The following is a 19,277-nucleotide window of genomic DNA, read 5'->3' as shown; positions in this document are numbered from 1 at the left end:
ACTGAGTGAAGTAGCCGACAGGAGGGCCTCGGGCGCTAACAGCCCCTCGTCTGATTCCCCCTCCCTGTTGTTCAGTCCTTGGCTTCCATCATCTCTTCACTGGTTTTCTGGTTGGCATCTCAGCTGGGAAAATGAAAACAGGCCCTCCTCAAGGTCAAATCTCTTGGAAACAAAGAGCAATAATTATGTCTCATTAACTTCTGCCTAATTGAAGAAGCGTGCCATAATGACGGGTTAAAGCAAGGCCTTTAAAACTACAGCCTTTTTTCAATGCCCACATTTTCCACCAAAAATGAACGAACAAAACAACAAACTACAACCTTTTCATGAAGCTACTTCCCAGTGGACAGGCAGGTGTGTGCTGGCCTGCGTGCCGAGCTCACCTGCACTGTGAAGACGTTTATCATGAGACTTGCCCCATTTCTATCCCCTTCCCTCGCCGCTTCCCCCACAAACAACACTGAGGGGGACTCGTTGGAGGTGACTGGGGCGGCAGGATGTGCCTGGGTCTGGGAGGACCAGAGTGAGGGCACGGTGCTGTGCAAGCCGTGCCTCCCCCCTCGAGAATGTGGCCGCCGTGACCAGCAGCCGACGGGATGGGAGCAGAGGACACGTCTGCGGTCATCTTGTTGCAAGAGGATTTTGTGCCGCCTTCCTCACGGAGGTCGCCGTCCGAGCGCAGCCAGATGGGCAGTGCCTGCTTCTGAGCCTCATAAGGGACCAAGCGCCCTGCGTGTCACCTGTGCCCTGTCTCCTCTCACAGTGGCTGCCTGCGGGTGCGATTTTCCAAAATCAGAAACAAAATGAAGATTTTCCTGAATTATTAGCAAATGAGTTCATTTCCAGCAAAGCTGCTTCTGAGACATTTCCTCAGAACACAAGTTGTGGGCGGCCCTGCACCGGCCCGGGGCTTACGTTCCTTCTTCCTGTGTCTGGTCTCCGTCCAGGACAGCCCTGCCAGGAGACAAAACCCGTGGCCTGTGTTGGCCGTGTGTGGAATGAATGTACAGACATGGTATGTTTTTTATTAACTCTGTGTAGTCGTGTTTCTAGTATGTTCTCATTGAGCCATCCCAGGACGTGCTTGTATCAACGTTGACACTTGGTGTCACCACTTCCTTGGGTCAATTCCTCCCGTGTCCATGGTTGTTGTCTGTGCCTTTGCAAAGAAACACTTCCAACAGGTGTCAAATCAGGTCATTTGCTCACCTACATTGATACATAGGGAATGTAGTATGTCTGGTTTTCAAGGAAGCTTCCACTGAAGGGCCTAAAAAGCTTTTTTTTTTTTTTTAAATTCCAGTAGTCATAATTTCCTGTATATCAGCATTAAAATAATCTGCCCTGGAAAGCTGAGAATATTTTGCACAATCCAAAATGTGTCTTTAATTTGAGAAAAATACACATGGTGAATCAGAGACAGTCCCACGCAGCACAGAGAACATCCTCCGCGCTGGAAATGCTTTTCCCAGAACCAGTGGGTTCTGCCTGTGAGTGGCCCCTTGGATGGGCCGGTAGGGATGACACACGCACCACGTGGCATTTTACATCTGGCTGGTGGTGTGCTTTCCCAAGGCCTCAAGTGTTTTCATGGTTTCCCTGGGTTGGAAAATCTAAACAAGGAGTTAGTGCACATGGGGGTCTTTTCTTCTGCCTTTGACCAATGTACTGAGGGCTTCTTTCTTTCACAAAGTCCATACCTGCTCTGGTTGGGGCCTCTTCCTTCCCTTGGTTTAGAAATAAGAATGCCCCAGCTCCCATGGTGAATCTGTCTCCCTCTCTCCTGGCTGAGGAGCCAAGCCCCGAGGGGAGGGTCTGCTGACCGCCTGCCACTTGGGTGGAAAGCCTTCAACCTCACCATCTCTGTAGAACTTACTCGTTTTCCTGAGGTTCTGATTATGGGTTTCATGGGCGCTGGATCGGTGCCCAGATTCCAAAAGGAGTTGGAAACTATTATAATTGGTTAAAAAATAGTAACCAGAAGCGCCCGCTGTTCTAAAGATTGTAAGTAATCTCCACGCCCCGCAGTGCGGCTCCATCTCACCGTAGGAGCGACAGCCACATGTTCCCGGACTAAGCCCGCCATGCGCCCCCCATTCTTCTCTCCCAGATTTGAGGAAAATCGGTGTTCACTGGCTACTTCTAGCCCCGTCTGCAGACGTGTGAGCTGAGTGTGAACCTGCCCGGGGCGTCCTGGGCGCTGGGCTGGGGAGGGCCCGTCTCCGTGGCTTCCCCGCACGGATGTCGGCCTCCGAGCCGGCTACTTCGCTCTACACCGCACAGCTGGGAGCGGAGCGCGTGCGGGGCTGCGGCCTTCGCCGGGGCAGTGCTCCGGGACGGGCGCGGCGGTCAAGCCCGCTGCGGGGACACATCGCTGCGCCTCGGCCCACCCTGGGGCTCCGGTTCTGCCGAACACGATAAAGCGAACCCTGTCCGCCTGCGTTTCCCTCGGGGGCCCCTCCTGTGTCGGCGCGACGGAGCCGCGGGCGCCCGCAGTTCTCAGCACGAAGGAGAAAAGCGAAGGGAGGCCCCGGCCCCTGTTCCACTCGACCTCTCTGTGCCCGAACTGGTCGCCATAGTGTGGACGCCTACCTTCCCGCCCGGTGCCCTGTCTCTCTGGCCCCCTGAAACCTCGCAGGCCGGCCTAGCGCCGGACGCCGGCAGGTCCCGGGAGGGGGCTGGTGAGGGGGGCGGGGAACCGCCGCGGGAATCCCAGGACGGAAGTGACGCAAAGCCAGCGCGCCGGATGCCCTCGCTCCCGAGCCGGCGGCGGGCCCCGCCCCCGTGTGTCATCAGCCGGCGCCGACGCAGGAAGTGGCGACGCTGCTGGCGCGCGCCGGGCGCTGTTTCTCCTCAGGCTCCGGGACCGGTGGCGGCGGTGGCGGCGGCAGCAGCAACGGTGCAGGGGTGAGTGGCGGAGGGCCGGAACGAGCGGCGGGCGCAGCCAGCTCCCTGACCTCTCGCGTCCGGGCGTCGCTTCCCGCCTCATCGCCCCGCGCGGAGCTGGGGGTTGAGGCGGCGTCGGGCCGGAACCCCGGCTCGTGGCGGCTGAGCCCAGGGGGCGAGGGTCCCGGCGCCGCGGCCGTGTCGCAGCGCCCCAGCCCGGCTCCCGGACCCTCCTGACGGCCAGCCCGGTGCGCGGGGAGGACCGGGGAGCGCGCCGCGAGCTCCGCACGGAGGATCTCATGTAGCCCCCGGCGGGGCTGCCGTGAGCTCCGGCGGAAAGGTAACCGGGGGCGAGGGCGCGCCCCGGGCCGTCGGGGATGCCCCGGCGACGGCGGTGCGAGCGCGGGCGGCGCTGCCCCCGGGGGGCTGTGTCGGAGGCGGCGCGAGCCGGGGCCGGGTCGCCGCGTCCTGACGGGCCGGTCGTGCCTCCGCAGCGCCCTCACTCCAATGGGGGATGAGAAGGACTCCTGGAAGGTGAAGACGTTAGATGAGATCCTGCAGGAGAAGAAGCGGCGGAAGGAGCAGGAGGAGAAAGCGGAGATCAAACGCCTGAAAAACGTAAGCCGCGGCCCCGGTGCGTGCTTTTCCCGAGGACGTTCCGTTTCTTTGCGCTCGTTGTCCCGCTAGAGCAGCGCGTGTTCGCGCCGGTGCCGCCGGCCTCGCGCGGTCTCAGGGGAGCCCGAGCCGGGCCGAGCGCGGCGAAGACGTGCACACGCCGCGCGGGCGGCCTTGTGCGGGCGGCGGGGCCCGCGCCGAGAGCCTGAGTCCTGGCGCGGCTGGACTCGCCCCCGCGGCGCTCGTGCGCCGGTGACACCGTGTCCGGCTCAGTCTGCCCGGAGGCCGCCTTGGGGTTGACGTTTCATCTTTCCTTCCCTTCCCGGTTTGCGTAACACGGTCCGGAGGAACCGGGCAGCTGTGCGGGGTGTCGGCCGAAGTCGGCTTCGGGGCCCCGCAGTCGCGGCTCGCGGCCGAACGGCCGGCGCAGGGCGCGTCTCGCAGCGGGTCAGGTGCGCGGACACGGCCGCTCGGCCTCGAGTCTAGTGCCTGCGGCGCCGCGCTGGCCCCGACTTCTCAGGTCAGGCCCGGGTTACAGAGTCCCTTCTGGCTGCGTGTGAGCCGGCGGGGAGGGCTTTGGTGCCGGAGCACTGCGCGTTCAGAGCGGACGGGAGACGGGTTTCCGGAAGGCGGCAGGGTGTGATCGCCGCTGACAAGACCGTGTCTGAGAGGAAAATGACTCTCTGCTTCCTCCGTAGTCTGATGACCGCGATTCCAAGCGGGATTCCCTTGAGGAAGGGGAGCTGAGGGACCACCGCATGGAGATTACGATCCGGAACTCGCCGTACCGACGAGAGGACTCCATGGAAGACAGGTGGGGGCGAGGGACTCAGCGAGGACGGTCCAGGCCGCTCATGCTCTTCGCTTCGAGGCTGGCTGAGTCCCGCGCGGAGCTGGGGGCCCCTTGCGCTCTTGTCCGCATTACTTCGGGAACGTTTGTAGTTGTGACCTCAGGTCTGCCTCACAGTCGAGGCGGCCTGTGTGTGATCACTGCCCCCCTCACCCGTCTTAGGAAAGGTCAGCTGAGTGTGTCTCTTTTCTTGCACTCAGCCTTCAGTTAAGCTCACACCATCCACAAGCTACATTTATTCATTTGTTTACTTATTTGTAAGGATTTTTATTTATATATTTGATTCGTTTTTGTACCCATGGTAGCACCAAATTATCCATCATCAGAAAGTTGAAGCCAGCGTAACCAGAAAGTAAGGTACAGAGACATAGATCAGGTCTAACGGGGTTCCAGTCATACAGGCGGTTGAAGATATTGTTGAGGGACCCTTTGGGGTCATTAAGTTTTATTAAGATTGTGATACCTGTATTTTAACACCTTTACTGATACGTAAACGATAAGGTGTGTGTATGTATGTGTACACGAGTGTGCGGTTTGAGGTGCTTGTACATACTTGTGCAGTTATGGTCACGGTAATGAACGTGTCCATCGCCCCCTAAACTTTCCTGAGACTGACTGTTCCACGTGGATGTTGATTTTTCACTTACACTCCTGATCTGAGTCTGTATTTGATAATCCGTTTTGGCTTCAGTTTAATAGTTAACAGTGCTTAAAATGATGGGTCCGATGGAACTCCTGTGTTCTGAACGGTGCGTGTTTCTGGGGCGGAGGAGCTCCGCAGCGCCCTGACTCCCCGCGTTACTCTCGAGCATGATGTGATGCTGTCGTGTATTTCAGAGGAGAGGAGGATGATTCTTTGGCTATCAAACCACCGCAGCAAATGTCTCGGAAAGAAAAGGCTCATCACAGGAAAGATGAAAAGAGGAAAGAGAAACGTAGGCATCGTAGCCATTCAGCAGAAGGGGGTACAGAAGTTTTTCTTATTTTTACTTTACTTCTTTTTGGTATCATGTTCAGGTGTGGTCTGTTTCCTGTATCACAACCTGCTGATTCATCCAGAGGACGGTTGAAAGAGAAGAGAAAGTAAAATTTTAGCTGAAAGCATAAATTTATTATAGATCATTCCAAATAGCTGTTTCATTTTTCTTCTGGTGTCTTTTTCTCCTTCTTACGTTGTTGTGGGTTAGTTCATTTAAATGTAATATTATGTTAATTCAACAAATGTAGGGGATTTATATGCATTTTTTATAGTGGTTCAGTGTTGAATTACCTGAAGAAAGAAAGATCTTTGATCAAGTTCCAATGGGTTTGATCTCCCACCATTATTAAGGGTTCTTAGGGTGTTGGGGTCATGGCCCCAGCATCCAGTTTAAGTGTCATTGTTACAAATGCAGTTGATGAGCGTGGTTTGTCACACAAGATGGAAATCCACCAAGAGTTGAGCTCTGTCCTGTGTTCTTTATGAATGATGGTGGTGGTGCTTAATTACGGAACTGGTGTACAGCTGACCCTTGAACAGCATGGGCTGGAACTCCATGGTCCGCTTGTACATGCATGTTTCCTAGTAACTGCAGGACAGTGCCGTAAATGCACTTTCCCTTCTTGCTTTCCTGACAACAATCTCTTGGATGTAGCTCAACGCAGTTGTTAGAGTCCAGTGGGGAACACATGTGACACAGAAGACACATCGTCAGTAAAGCCTCTGGTCGGCGGTCTGCTGTTCGTAGTTGAGTGCTCAGGACTCATAATTACCCTTGGGTTTCCGGCTGCGTTGGGGCCGTGTGCCCCTGCCCTGTGTTCAGGGCTCAGCTGTCATCCAGTCGTAGCTTATTTAACACAGAAAGTTGAAAGACAGGATGAAGTTGCAACTCTGTTCAGTGGTCACCACCTTATTTTCCCCTGATTTGGAGGCTCCGAGTCATTAATTAAAATTCTTCTCTTCACTGTGTATTTGCAAATTGTGTTTTGGGCGTTGGACCCCTTTGCGTGACGCTTTGTTTCTCCTTAGGGAAGCATGCCAGAGCGAAGGAAAAGGAGCGAGAGCACGAGCGCCGGAAACGGCACCGAGAGGAGCAAGACAAGGCCCGACGGGAGTGGGAGAGGCAGAAGAGGAGGGACATGGCCCGGGAGCACTCCAGAAGGGAGAGGTGAGTGAGCACGTCTTTAAGGAGCCCAGATGGGGCGGTCCTGGGGACAGCAGCCTGTCAGAGTGTCAGAAGAGACCATCTTGACACACAGTGATCTGACAGCATAACACAGATGTGTCACGGAAGTGGTTTGTGGGCCCAGAGTCCCAGTGCAGTGAACGTGGGGCGGTGCTTGTCAAGAGATTTGTCCTGAGGGGATTAAGTTTTGTTTTTTTTTTTTAAGATTTTATTTATGTATTTGACAGAGAGATCACAAGCAGGCAGAGAGGCAGGCAGAGAGAGGGGGAAACAGGCTCCCCGCAGAGCAGAGAGCCCAATGTGGGGCTCGATCCCAGGACCCTGGGATCATGACCTGAGCCGAAGGCAGAGGCTTCAACCCACTGAGCCACCCAGGCGCCCCGGGATTAAGTTTTTACTGTATCCTGAAGACAGAAATAGGTGTGAATCTTCCTGAGAAAAGATCATGAAGGGAATGGAACGCTGGGTGACGGTTTCTCCGGGTGGAAGCTGCTGGGGAAGGTGCTCAGGAGCCAGGCCAGGCCAGCAGTTGCCTGAGATTCCATGTAAGAGTGTGATGTGGACCTGAAGGAAGGGGCATTGCTGCGGAACCTGGGTCTGAGATAGGAATTCAGACACAAGGAATAAAGTGTGGGGGCCAAACGCCTAACAGTGGAGAGGGGAAGGAAGATAGAGGAGGGAGAAGTGATCTTCCTACGCCTCTCAGCTGATGATGGGTAAGGAGGAGGAGGAGCTGTAAATACCTCTGAGCTTGATGCGTCAGGATGGGGCATGCCTCTTGAGAGGACGGGGGGTACTGTGTTCGAGGCATGATAGTGAGGCCCTCTCGGAGATAGCCCAGTGCACGTATAGGAGTCCTGACATAGAATCTACACCCAAGAGAAGTCTAGTTTAGGGTGATTTCTGCAGAAGTACTTACTGAGTGCGTGGTCTGTACCAAGCTCTTCTAGGTGGCCTGAGCCAGGAAAACCAAGGGAATACATTGCTTGGGGTTCTCTAAAAGACTGTAGACTGCAGGTTATACTGTAGTTCTTTCAAACAAAACAAAGGGAAATCCAAAGGCCTGGGAACTGAGGCACCAGACTCTTGGACCTTTGTCTCCAAGTACACCTCTGTGGGCTTAGCTTCCCAGAGGAAAGCATCTGATTAGCGCCAGATCTGTTCATAAGGGCCAGATGTGAATAGGAGGGCCACCTCTGTCTGTTGAGGTCGTTTCCAGAGAAAGCTTGGGGGCTGGCCTGCTACAAGGAAGGGAGAAGTAGGAGGGTGGATATTGCTGACCTTCCTGGCAACAAAGGCCAAAGGGGTGAACTGAAAGGTGTGACAAGAGCCTTTGTTCTCGTGGAGGTGGTGTGGGAAGGACAAACTGAGTCTTCGGGTGAAGGTCAGAGATCACGAGGTGAGCAGAGCTTTGTGGCCAGGTTCATGGCGAGCATGTGAATCACCCACGTTTGCCCGGCTCTGTGCTGACTCTGTTAAGGATGGGCTGACAGCACAGCTGTGCGCACACAGCGGTGACCGAGGGAAGCCAAGCTTGAAAATAAAAAACGTATCGGAAGAAAAGAACAGTGGCCGCCCTCTAGTCGGGAGACGGAGTTCACAGATTAGCACAGCATGTTACCAAACAGCAACTAAGAGGAAAAATGAGAATCCAAAGTTGCTACAATGTGTTACCCGAAATGTCCAACTTTCTCTGTCTCTCTCTTCTTTCTTTCTTTTTTTTAAGATTTTTGTTAGAGGGCCACCTGGGTCATTTAGTCGGTTAAATGTCTGCCTTCAGCCCAGGGTCCTGGGATCAAGCCCTGCGTTGGCCTCCCTGCTCAGCGGGGAGTCTGCCTCTCCCTCTGCCTGCTGCTTCCCCTCCATGTGTGCGCGTGCGCACGCTCTCTAGCACTCACTCACTCAAATAAAGTCTTAAAAAAAAAAAAGATTTTGTTAGAGTGCCCTTGAAATATGTCCAGTTTTCTTTCTTTTTTTTTCTTAAGATTTTTATTTATTTATTCAACAGAGATCACAAGTAGGCAGAGAGAGGCGGGGAAGTAGGCTCCCCGCGGCACAGAGAGCCTGATGGGGGGGGGCTCCATCCCAGGACCCCAAGACCACGACCCAAGCTGAAGGCAGAGGCTTTAACCCACTGAGCCACCCAGGCGCCCCTGAAATATGTCCAGTTTTCAACAAAAAGTTTTGAGACATAAAAGACATAGGAAAGTGTGACTCTGTATGAAGGAAGGAAAGCATCGGTAGAAACTGAGTGTTCCACATTAGCAAGGAACTTGAAATGGAGCAAAAGAAATTAGGCTTTCTGAAGAATGGAGAGAATTAACAAAAGATGAACAGAGCCTCAAAGGTCTGTGGGACTTGGGGCGCCCGGGTGGCTCAGTGGGTTAAAGCCTCTGCCTTCAGCTCAGGTCATGATCCCAGGATCCTGGGATCGAGCCCCGAATCGGGCTCTGCTCAGCAGGGAGCCTGCCTCCCCCTACCACCTGGCCTGCCTGCCTCTCTGCCTACTTGTGGTCTCTGTCTGTCGGATAAATAAATAAATAAAATCTTAAAAAAAAAAAAAAATCTGTGGGACAGCATCTGTTCTTCCCACACGCATGTAATTGGCAGTCCCAGGAGAGAAGAGGGAAGCAGCACAAAGGTGTTTCTGTAAATGATGCCCGAGAACGTCCCAGATTTGATGAAAAGCATTTATCTACACATCCTAGAAGCTCGGTACACCAGGTAGGATCCATATAGTGGCATCACAGTGACACTGGTGAAAGCCAGAGAAAAGTCTTGAAAGGAAGCAGGAGAAAAATGTACCTAGAAGGCGGGCTTCAGTGCGATTGACGGCTGACTTCTCAGAGTCATTGGGGGCCAGGAGGCAGTGGCGTGGCAGGCCCCACTGCCGAAGGAAAGCCTGGCAACCAGGAATTTTGTATCCAGCAAAATTCTTCTTCCAAAGTGAGGGGAATAGGAAAGATAAACCAGTGGAATTCATTATTAACAAGACCTGCCTTAAATACTCAAGGAAGGCCTTCATGTTGAATGGAAATGACAGCAGAAGGTATCAAATTCAGGAAGAAAAGACGAGCACTGGAAATGGTAAAGGCTCGGGTTAACGTAACAGAATCTACAAATGTTTCTTCTCACGTCTTAATTTCCGTAAGAGACACGATTGCGTGAAACAGTGATGAGTGAAATGCTGTGGTGTGACGCCGCGTGTGTGGGCTGCACAGAGAATGGGGAGGGCCCGAGCTTTTCCGCATGGGGCTCCGGCATTCCCGGGGATGAACTAAGTCTGAGAAGATGCGCGCTGCCCATCCTGGAGCAGCCACAAAGAGAGTGACTGACTAGTGCAAACGGGACTCGGCAGGGTTTTCTTAAGACCCTTACTTAAACCAAAAAGACGGAAGGCATAAAACTCAAACAGTAACAGAAAGCAAATTCAGCCAGATCCATAATTACATGAAACGTGGAGTGGTTTGTATACCCCAGAGGAGAGGTTCTTCGACAGCAAAGCAAGATCCAGTATATTGTCTGTAAGGAGAACCTCTTAGTCCAGGACAAAAATAAGTCAAAAGTAAACATACGGACAGAGATGTCCCACACCCACAGCAGCCGCAGAGCACAAGTGGCTCAGGCGAGACCTCAGTTACCTGACAGAAGTCACCAGCGCTGACACGGGGCTTCCCAATGACAGAAGGGTCCGTACAGCAGAAGCGAGTGATGGCGGCAAACGTGTATGTGCCTCACAGCTCAAGGGAGAAGTGGGTCGTTCGTCAGTGCCAGTTGAACCTTCAGTATGGTGTTGTCACTGTTGGCAGACCAACCGGAGAAAAGGATGTAAAACATCTGGAAAGCAGCCTGCACGGGCTCGGTCTCAGTGACCTTGCATATAGCGCCCCACGGCCAGCTGCAGGGTACACACTCGGAAAGGGAAGGTTGTGCCACGTGGATCCTGCGTGGGCCACAGAGCAGGTTTCAGATCTGAGAACTGAGGTTGTACAAAGTATACCCTCTTCCCACAAAAGGGTTAAAGTAGAAATCAACACAAAGAAACAAACTTGAGGGAATCCTCAAATGTTTAGAAATCCCACAGTCCTTTTCTGAATAACCTGTGGCCCACATAAAAGGAAACAAGTGCCCGGGGGCTCAGCCGGTCAAGCTTCCGACTTGATCTCGACTCAGGTCTCAGGGTCGTGAGTTCAGGCCCCACGTCGGGTGGCTCCTGAACATGAGACCTACTGGAAGAAGAAAAAAGTCATTTTGAACTGAATGAAAGCAGAAGCAGGATGCCCAGAGTTAGCGATGCAGGACCGGCTGTGCATGGAGTGAGACGTTTGGCTCTTAGGCGCTGATAACAGCGAAGTTGTCAGGTCAGCAGAAGAGAGAGGCGGACTCAGCCCAAAGAGAGCAGGAGGAATGACCACAGGACCCCAAGCGCAAAGGGACAGGCTCGTGGGGCAGGCGAGCAGCCGGCGCAGGCGGGCGCGAGGGGCCCGTCCGGCGGCGGGTGTGTTTTAGAGCTGGCTCGTGGTGATGGTTGCACGGCTTCATAAGCTTATGAAAGATGGAATTCTCTGGTTGGGTCTCATGTTATGCTACAGCGGTTACCTCACAACAGCTTGGGCTCGGGCACTTACAGAATAGTTCCTAGAATCCCAGGCTCCCGCCGCAGGGCCCTCTGATGGGCCCCAGCGTCCGCACAGGCCCGGGACTGGACCGCGGCCTTGTTCCATTTTCGCCATTGTTCGTGCTCATTTCTGTTTGAGTCTACTGGTGCTTGCTTTCTTCTTTCTCGATGTGCTGGCTTTTTTATACTTGGACATAACTGTAGGGACATGAAAGTTTACTGCAACTGGCCCGTTTGCACTGTGTGCCTGTGCTGTGGGCCAGCCGCGCGCGGTCCTTGGTGACTCAACGCCGTCATGAAGCGGCTTTTCCCCGCTGCCCTTCACATGCCACACTCGTGCCTGCTGGGCTGGCGAATCGCCTGGGGGTCCGTCTGCCACAGAATCCAGTGAGGAGGAGGGACAGGGCCCAGGCCTGCATCCACATCCTCCTCCGCACCTTCCCCAGGTGGACTCCTCCACCCCCGCTGTAGCCCCTGAAGACCTAGACCGCCGTAAAGGTGGATGTGAGCTGTGCTGCCGACCGCGCCTACAGGCCCGCCAGACCGGCGCCCGGAAGCATTGGGCTCATTGTGCCAGCATTTGCTTTCCTCCTCCTCCTCCTCCTCTTCTTCTTTTTTAAAGACTCTATTCATTTATTTGACAGAGGGATCACAAGCAGGCAGAGAGGCAGGCAGAGAGAGAGGGGGAAGCAGGCTCCCACGGAGCAGAGAGCCCGATGTGGGGCTCGATCCCAGGCCCCCGAGATCCTGACCCGAGCCGAAGGCAGAGGCTTTAAACCCCTGAGCCACCCAGGTGTCCCTTTCTTCTTCTTTTTTAAAGACTCAATTCATCTGAGGGGCGCCTGGGTGGCTCAGTCAGTGAAGCCTGTCTTCAGCCCAGGGCGTGATCCTGGCTTCCTGGGATCAAGCCCCACGTTGGGTTCCCCGCTTGGTGGGGAGCCTACTGGGTCCTCTCCCTCTGCCTGCTATTCTGCTGCTTGTGCGTGAGCTCTCTCAATCTCTCAGTCTCTGTCAGATCGATAAAAATGTTAAAAAAAAAAAATAAAAACCTTTTAGGGGTGCCTGGGTGGCTCAGGGGGTGAAGCCGCTGCCTTCGGCTCAGGTCATGATCTCAGGGTCCTGGGATCGAGCCCCACATCGGGCTCTCTGCTCCGCGGGGAGCCTGCTTCCTCCTCTCTCTCTGCCTGCCTCTCTGCCTGCTTGTGATCTCTGTCTGTTAAGTGAATAAATAAAATCTTTAAAAATTAAAAAAAAAACCTTTTACTTGAGAGAGAAAGTGTACAAATGGGGATGGGGGCAGAGATAGGGAGATCAGCAGACTCTGCGCCAACCATGGAGCCTTTCACGGGGCTCAGTCTCATGGCCCCAAGGTCATGACCCGAGCCCAAATCAAGAGTCCGAGGCTCAACGACTGACCGTCTCCCCCCGCTGCCCAGGCGCCCCTTGCTTGGTTCTGGTTCTCTCGCGTCTGTCAGGCCGTGTGCTCGGGATATCAGTGGCTGTGAAAAAGCCCTTATGGTTTGAATAACCTAAATGGGAGATTTTTAAATTTGAACAGAAAGCACTTGGGGTAAAAAAGGAAAACTGGAGAGAGCGTTGGCCTGTGCTCGTTGCAGGGACCGCCTTGAGCAGCTGGAGAGGAAGCGGGAGCGAGAGCGGAAGATGCGGGAGCAGCAGAAGGAGCAGCGGGAGCAGAAGGAGCGGGAGCGGCGGGCCGAGGAGCGGCGCAAGGAGCGCGAGGCCCGCAGGGAAGGTGCGGGCGGGCGCGCCTTGTGGCCGGGGTGCTGCTCCCATGGGTGAGCTCGGCCGCACGAGTGACACTGAGGGGTGAGGTGCTCCGGACGGTGGCCATGCGACGCGAGGCAGGCCGTGGGGCTCAGGAGTTGAGCTTGACCGTGTGTCCCCGGCCGAGGAAGGCCTTGGGCACCTGAGGTGTGCGGTGAGGGTGCCTGGCGGGGCCTTCCCAGGCCTGGTGCGGGGCCGCCGTGTCTGCTGCCCACACTGGCCCGGCACAGGCTTGAAGAGGTGGGTCATGGCCCCTTCCTTTCTGACCAGTGGAGAGGAGTCTGGAAGGTCCTTGTGGCCGCCTCCAGCCTCTGTGGCCAGAGCTATGAGCACATGTTCCGCGTCAGCACCGGCAGGGGTGCGGCTGAGACCTGACCGAGGCAGGGCCCTGCTGGAGAGGGTGCTGCCAGCCCTGCCTCCCGCTGTGTTTTGTGCCCCAGTGTCTGCACATCACCGAACGATGAGAGAAGACTACGGCGACAAAGCGAAAGGCAGCCACTGGAGCCGCAGCCCGCTGCGGCCGCCCCGAGAGAGGTTCGAGCTGACAGACGGCCGGAAGCCAGGTGAGGGCGCGCGGGGCCTGCCTGCGGGCCAGCTTGGCAGGGCTCTCGGCAAACAAGGACCTCACGAAGACGTGCGTTTGTTGTGCAACGGGATGGGCTGTAGTACTCCGGAAGGCGCGGTGGGACCGTCGCTGGTGTGGAGCACGTTTGTATGTGTCGGAGACCCTGTTACGGTGTCGAGAGCGGTCTTCCCGCTCCGTGGGGGGCCGTGTGTCACCCAGGCCCCAGCCAGCCTCTGCAGGAACGATGCTGTCGGGTCTCGGTCGAGGTCAGACGCTTCCCGCGCTCAACTGATGGTTTGTTTCGTAAGTGAAAGAAGAGAAAACGGAGGAGCGAGACCTGCTGTCCGACCTGCAGGACGTCAGCGACAGCGAGAGGAAAACCAGCTCTGCCGAGTCCTCATCGGGTAAGCGCCGGCCGCGCGGGGCGGGGTGGGGGCCGCTCGCGCCCGCTGTGCGCTTCCAGCTGTTTCCTTCCCGCAGCGGAGTCAGGGTCGGGTTCCGAGGAGGAGGAGGAGGAGGAGGAGGAAGAGGAGGAGGAGGAGGAGGAGGAGGAGGGGAGCAGCAGTGAAGAGTCGGAGGAGGAGGAGGAGGAGGAGGAGGAGACGGGCAGCAACTCCGAGGACGCGTCCGGACAGTCGGCCGGTGAGGCGGGCGCGGGGCTCCCACGTCCCGTCTGGTGTTCACAGGCTGCGGAGGGGTCACTGGCGCTCTGGGCTCAGGCGTACTCCCGCGTGGAACATGCTTTGGTGCCTGGGGTTCCCATGAGACCCCAAAAGTGATTATTTGCAGCGGTTTTTGCTTTTCGTTAGCTAAAGCAGACCCTCGTTTGCCCGCGGGGGGTCTGAAGAGCCCTAGAGACAGGCCAAGCCCAAGCCTGCGGGGCCCGGGCCCGGCAGGTGTGAGCAGACGCCCGCTCTGTCTTGCAGAGGAAGTGAGTGAGGACGAGATGAGTGAGGACGGAGAGCGGGAGAGCGAGAACCACGTCCTGGTCGGTGAGCGGCACCCCGCGAGGCAGGCCTTCCCTCGGCTGCCCCTCAGCTCTGTGACCCTTCCCAAAGCCAGCAGGTCGCCGTCTTGTGTGCGTGCCCCCGCCCGAGGCACAGGCAGCCGGCTCCCTGGCAGACCCGCTGTGACCGCGGCGGGCTGGCATCCCCGAGTCCTCGGCATCCCCGTGGCTTAGACGCGGCAGGGAGGCAGCAGCTGGGCTGGCCTCGGGGCCCGAGACACGAGTCCCGGGTGTGCCGCCTTTGAGCCCCGGCTCCGGTCAGCGGCTCCCAGGCCCCCGGCTGAGCTGGTGAACCCCGAGACCCCAGTGCCCTCTGTCCAGAGTGGTGGGGTGCACACATCTGGGGTCGCCTTTGTGGCTCTGGCATGCACTTGATGTCCCCCCACCCCAGAGCACGGGAGGGACGATGACATTGCTTATTCCTGGTTCCACAGTTGGGTTTAACGTTTGAAGTTCCAGAGTCCCGATTTGACCGAGACTCCGGAGAAAGTGAGGAAGGGGAGGAGGACGCCGGCGAGGGCACGCCGCAGAGCAGCGCCCTGACTGAGGGCGACTTTGTGCCCGACTCTCCCGCCTTGTCGCCCATTGAACTCAAACAGGAGCTGCCCAAGTACCTCCCTGCCCTGCAGGTCAGGCGTCCCTCCGCCCCAAGGCTGGCTCGGCTTGGCCGACGGGGGATAGGGCTGGGGGTTGAGAGTGGGGCCTCTGCTGTGGGCACCTGCCACTGGGGTCACCTGTGCCGTGAGGGAAGGTGCCGGGGCTTTGGCGGCGTCATCCCCGGTGTTATCTTAGCGAGGAGCAGGCAGACCAGGCCTGGCTCAGAAGGGTGCGCCCGGGACCAGGTTTTACGGCAGGTGGTTTTATTTCTTGATCCAGGAGCGCGTGCTCACTGAGGAGGCCGGGCGGGGGGGCCGCGGCCGCACTCCCACCAGACACATTCGGGGCAGGGCCTGCTGCCCCAGCTCCGTGTGGGTGTGAGTGCAGGTGTGAGCGCGGCCGCGGCTGCTACGTCCCACGGCCTGCTTCCTTCCAGGGTTGTCGCAGCGTGGAGGAGTTCCAGTGCCTGAACAGGATCGAGGAAGGCACTTACGGGGTGGTGTACAGAGCAAAGGACAAGAAGACAGGTGGGTGCAGTATTGCGTGGTACCCCAGGGTGGGGGGAGGGAGATGTAGGGCAGGAGCCAGGTAGCACAGAGAACCTGTCCTCGGGCAGGAAGGAATCTCTCCTGAGGAGCATTGTCCTTGGGCATACCCACCGCACTTTCTCAGGCCTGGCGTGTTTCCCCTGCACAGTCTTGCTGGGCCCACGTGGACTCTGGAAGGGAGGCAGGCAGGGCGTTCTGCTTAAGCCACTTGCTTGCAGGGACTGAGATCCAAGCCCGGGCCATCCTGGCCGTTGGCACCCTCCGTGTCTAGGTCATTGAACACACAGTTCCTCCTCTCCTGGGAGTCTTCCCTCCGCAGATGCCCAGTCACAGCCTTGCCTTACCTGGCAAGCACCAGCTAATGACTCACGGGCCCCTGAGCGGTTGACTCCTTGATATCTGTAGAGTCCAGAGGTCAGCCTGGTTGTGAGGCTCTGCTGCTTGCTTGTGGCGGCAGGTGCCTCGGCTCCAGGGAGGGGTGTGGAGTCCACTTGGAGCGCTAGCACCTGAACAGGTGTGTGAGCCGTGGCCTGGAAGCTTCCCTGGCACCGCATCTGGATCTTGGAAACTCAGGGAGGCCACTTGAGATCCTGAGACCCTGGTGGATGTTTCTGTGTTGGGATGTTGAGGTTTGCGGTGTCTCCTGGCAAACCACAGCAGGGACAGAGAGAATGGGAAATCCTTACCTGTTTTGGACGAAAGCCGGTTTGGAAATAGGCCTCGTGTTTCGTTCAGGGTAGCAGGTTTGGGCTTTTTCTCTTGGTGCGGACGTGAGACATCCGTTAAAACAAGACTTCTCTGTGCACAAGAAGCCCTTCCCGAGTCCCAGCCACGTGTGTGTGTGCGGAAGGAGGTGTCCTCAACCTGCCTCCCAACTGTTTTCAGATGAAATTGTGGCTTTGAAGCGGCTGAAGATGGAGAAGGAGAAAGAGGGCTTTCCGATCACATCTCTGAGGGAGATCAACACCATCCTTAAGGCGCAGCACCCCAACATCGTCACAGTCCGGGTAAGGCCTCCCGGGCCGGTGCCCCAAGGGCAGCCTGGGGGTCGCGCTCACCTGTGTCGTGCAAAAACGGAGTCTTGGCGGCCCCGCCACATCAGCCCCTTAAAGGTTACCACACCTAACCCTAACCCTAACAGGTCCCTGCTGTCTGCGCGTGTCTAGGCCCCAAGAGTCAGCGGTCACGGAGCTGGGGCCTAGAGGGGACCCCCAGGTGACCCACCCGCCTGCTTTTGTCTCTCAGGAAATCGTTGTGGGCAGCAACATGGACAAGATCTACATCGTGATGAACTACGTGGAACACGACCTCAAGAGTCTGATGGAGACCATGAAGCAGCCTTTCTTGCCAGGTGGGGCCCGTGGCACGGCGGGCTCGGCCCCAAGTCACTCCTACAGGCGCGGCCCTCTGGCTGCTGGCCCCCACCGGGAGCCTCCCACCCTCCCACCCTGACCCTCTAACTCTGACGCGCTCCCGCTGCGCACGTGCGCGCGCCTCAGGGCCGTGCCAAGCTGGGCACGTTCCCAGGACGGATGTGCCCCGAAGGAGCCTGGTCGCTGCCCGGCAGGCAGATGACCCAGGGCCGTGACCCCGCTGCCCTCTAGGGGAGGTGAAGACCCTGATGATCCAGCTGCTGCGCGGCGTGAAGCACCTGCATGACAACTGGATCCTGCACCGCGACCTCAAGACCTCCAACCTGCTGCTCAGCCACGCGGGCATCCTCAAGGTGGGTCCCCGCGGCTCCCCCTCGGGGCTGCCCCCACCTGGGCCTCAGTGGCCGCCCACAGCCCTCGGTCCTTGCAGGTCGGGGACTTCGGGCTGGCAAGGGAATACGGGTCCCCTCTGAAGGCCTACACCCCAGTCGTGGTGACCCTGTGGTACCGTGCCCCGGAGCTGCTGCTTGGCGCCAAGGTGAGTGCTGGGGGCTGGGGGACCTGACCTGTGCTCGCCGCCCATGCAGCCCCCTGAGCGCACCCCTGGCCCCCCAGGAGTACTCCACGGCTGTGGACATGTGGTCGGTGGGCTGCATCTTTGGGGAGCTGCTGACCCAGAAGCCGCTTTTCCCTGGGAAGTCGGAAATCGATCAGATCAACAAAGTGTTTAAGGTGCGTCTTGTGGCTCCTGCCTGCAAAGCGCCCCGCCTGGTACATGCAGGCACCCGGGCCCGGACCCTCCCCTGCAGGCTGGGACCGTTCTGAGACCCGTCTGTCTGTCTGTCTCTCAGGACCTGGGTACCCCCAGTGAGAAGATCTGGCCTGGCTACAATGACCTCCCTGCGGTCAAGAAGATGACCTTCACCGAGTACCCTTACAACAACCTCCGCAAACGCTTTGGGGCGCTGCTGTCAGACCAGGGCTTTGACCTCATGAACAAGTGTGTGAACCTGTGGGTGCGCCCCCTCCCCCATGCCCTCACCCCCACCCCTGTGCTGGACGCCAAGGGCTCTTCTTCCCCCAGGTTCCTAACCTACTTCCCTGGGCGGAGAGTCAGCGCAGAGGACGGCCTCAAGCATGAGTATTTCCGAGAAACCCCCCTCCCTATCGACCCCTCGATGTTCCCCACGTGGCCCGCCAAGAGTGAGCAGCAAAGGGTCAAGCGTGGCACAAGCCCACGGCCCCCAGAGGGAGGCCTGGGATACAGCCAGCTGGTGAGGGGCCGGGCTGGCAGAGGAGGGCAGATGTGGGGGCTCCCTGAGGCAAAGCCAGCCCGGCCGGGGCCCCACAGTGCCACTTGCTCCCCAGGGCGACGACGACCTGAAGGAGACGGGCTTCCACCTCACGACCACCAGCCAGGGGGCCTCGGCCGCGGGCCCTGGCTTCAGCCTCAAGTTCTGAGGTTTGGCACGGAGCCCACACCAGCCCTGTGGGGGCCGCCCAGCAAGACTTGGCCGGGACCAGGGCGGGTGCCGGAGGCAGCACACGGGTCCAGACCCAGGCCCTGTTCCGCCTGGACGCCGCTGCCGCGGGCTGGCGTGGCCGCGGATCTCCACCTCGAGTCTCAGACTGCCCGTCTCGTTTGCTTTTCCACGTTTGCTTTTTACTTCATCTTGGCTTGTAAATTTGTAGAATTAAACCACATTTTCCTTGTTGTGAAAGGAAAGGCTGTATTTTTTCAGTGTGTCAGACTTGCCATGCAGGGAGTGGAGGGGGCAACCATCAGAGGCCAGTGCAGACGGCGCACCCTGGACAGGCGAGATCCCGCGCTCGCCGCAGGCGGACTGGCCTTGGTGTGGAAGGAGGTCGGGGGCAGGATTTTTTCTACTTTTAATCTTCAGGCTCCCGCTTCACATCCTCCTGCCCCTCACTCAGGGCATCCGTGGCCCCGGGCCCCTCAGAGCCCGTGTGCAAGCTCTTGGCCACGGTGGGTTTTGTACAAAGTTGTTAACATGTTTTAAGATGGCAGTAAAACGTTCTTGGAGGAAAGCTCTGGCACGTCCTTCCACAGCTGGCCCCTAGTGGACGAGGCCTGCCAGGTCTCGGGCTCCCGGTCTAGCGGGACAGGGCGTCGCTGTGGCAAAGGGAGGTGCTTGCCACTGCCCAGGGTGTCCACCAGCTCCACTCTGTCCCTTCTGTTGGCACCAGCAGCTCCTCCCCCAACTCCGGTGTCGGCCCTCGCTCTCGGGCCTCACTTGCCCCAAGCCCC

General features: G+C 57.6%; 1 protein-coding gene across 2 annotated transcripts; it reads left to right on the top strand.

Annotated features, from left to right (window-relative positions):
- The first annotated feature begins 2,802 nt into the window (after positions 1 to 2,802).
- LOC116870949 (cyclin-dependent kinase 11B) lies at positions 2,803 to 18,642 on the top strand. Of its 2 annotated transcripts, none has more exons than XM_032863166.1 (20): positions 2,803 to 2,907; positions 3,381 to 3,504; positions 4,200 to 4,315; positions 5,189 to 5,316; positions 6,360 to 6,498; positions 12,751 to 12,887; positions 13,360 to 13,482; positions 13,793 to 13,888; positions 13,965 to 14,126; positions 14,411 to 14,476; positions 14,944 to 15,119; positions 15,524 to 15,614; positions 16,521 to 16,642; positions 16,881 to 16,986; positions 17,240 to 17,361; positions 17,439 to 17,546; positions 17,624 to 17,740; positions 17,860 to 18,008; positions 18,093 to 18,282; positions 18,377 to 18,642. In XM_032863166.1, exons 2-20 carry the CDS (start codon positions 3,394 to 3,396, stop codon positions 18,467 to 18,469), a joined length of 2,352 nt encoding a protein of 783 aa, XP_032719057.1. In that variant the 5' UTR covers positions 2,803 to 2,907; positions 3,381 to 3,393; the 3' UTR covers positions 18,470 to 18,642. The 2 variants fall into 2 exon arrangements, with proteins under 2 accessions (XP_032719057.1, XP_032719058.1); XM_032863167.1 differs by lacking the exon at positions 2,803 to 2,907 and adding an exon at positions 2,970 to 3,226.
- The last annotated feature ends 635 nt before the right edge of the window (positions 18,643 to 19,277 follow it).

Source organism: Lontra canadensis, unplaced genomic scaffold (assembly GCF_010015895.1).
Source record: "Lontra canadensis isolate GAN:19392208 unplaced genomic scaffold, GSC_riverotter_1.0 scaffold25, whole genome shotgun sequence".
In the NCBI taxonomy this organism is placed as follows: domain Eukaryota; kingdom Metazoa; phylum Chordata; class Mammalia; order Carnivora; family Mustelidae; genus Lontra; species Lontra canadensis.
This window is presented reverse-complemented; position numbering and strand designations above follow the sequence as displayed.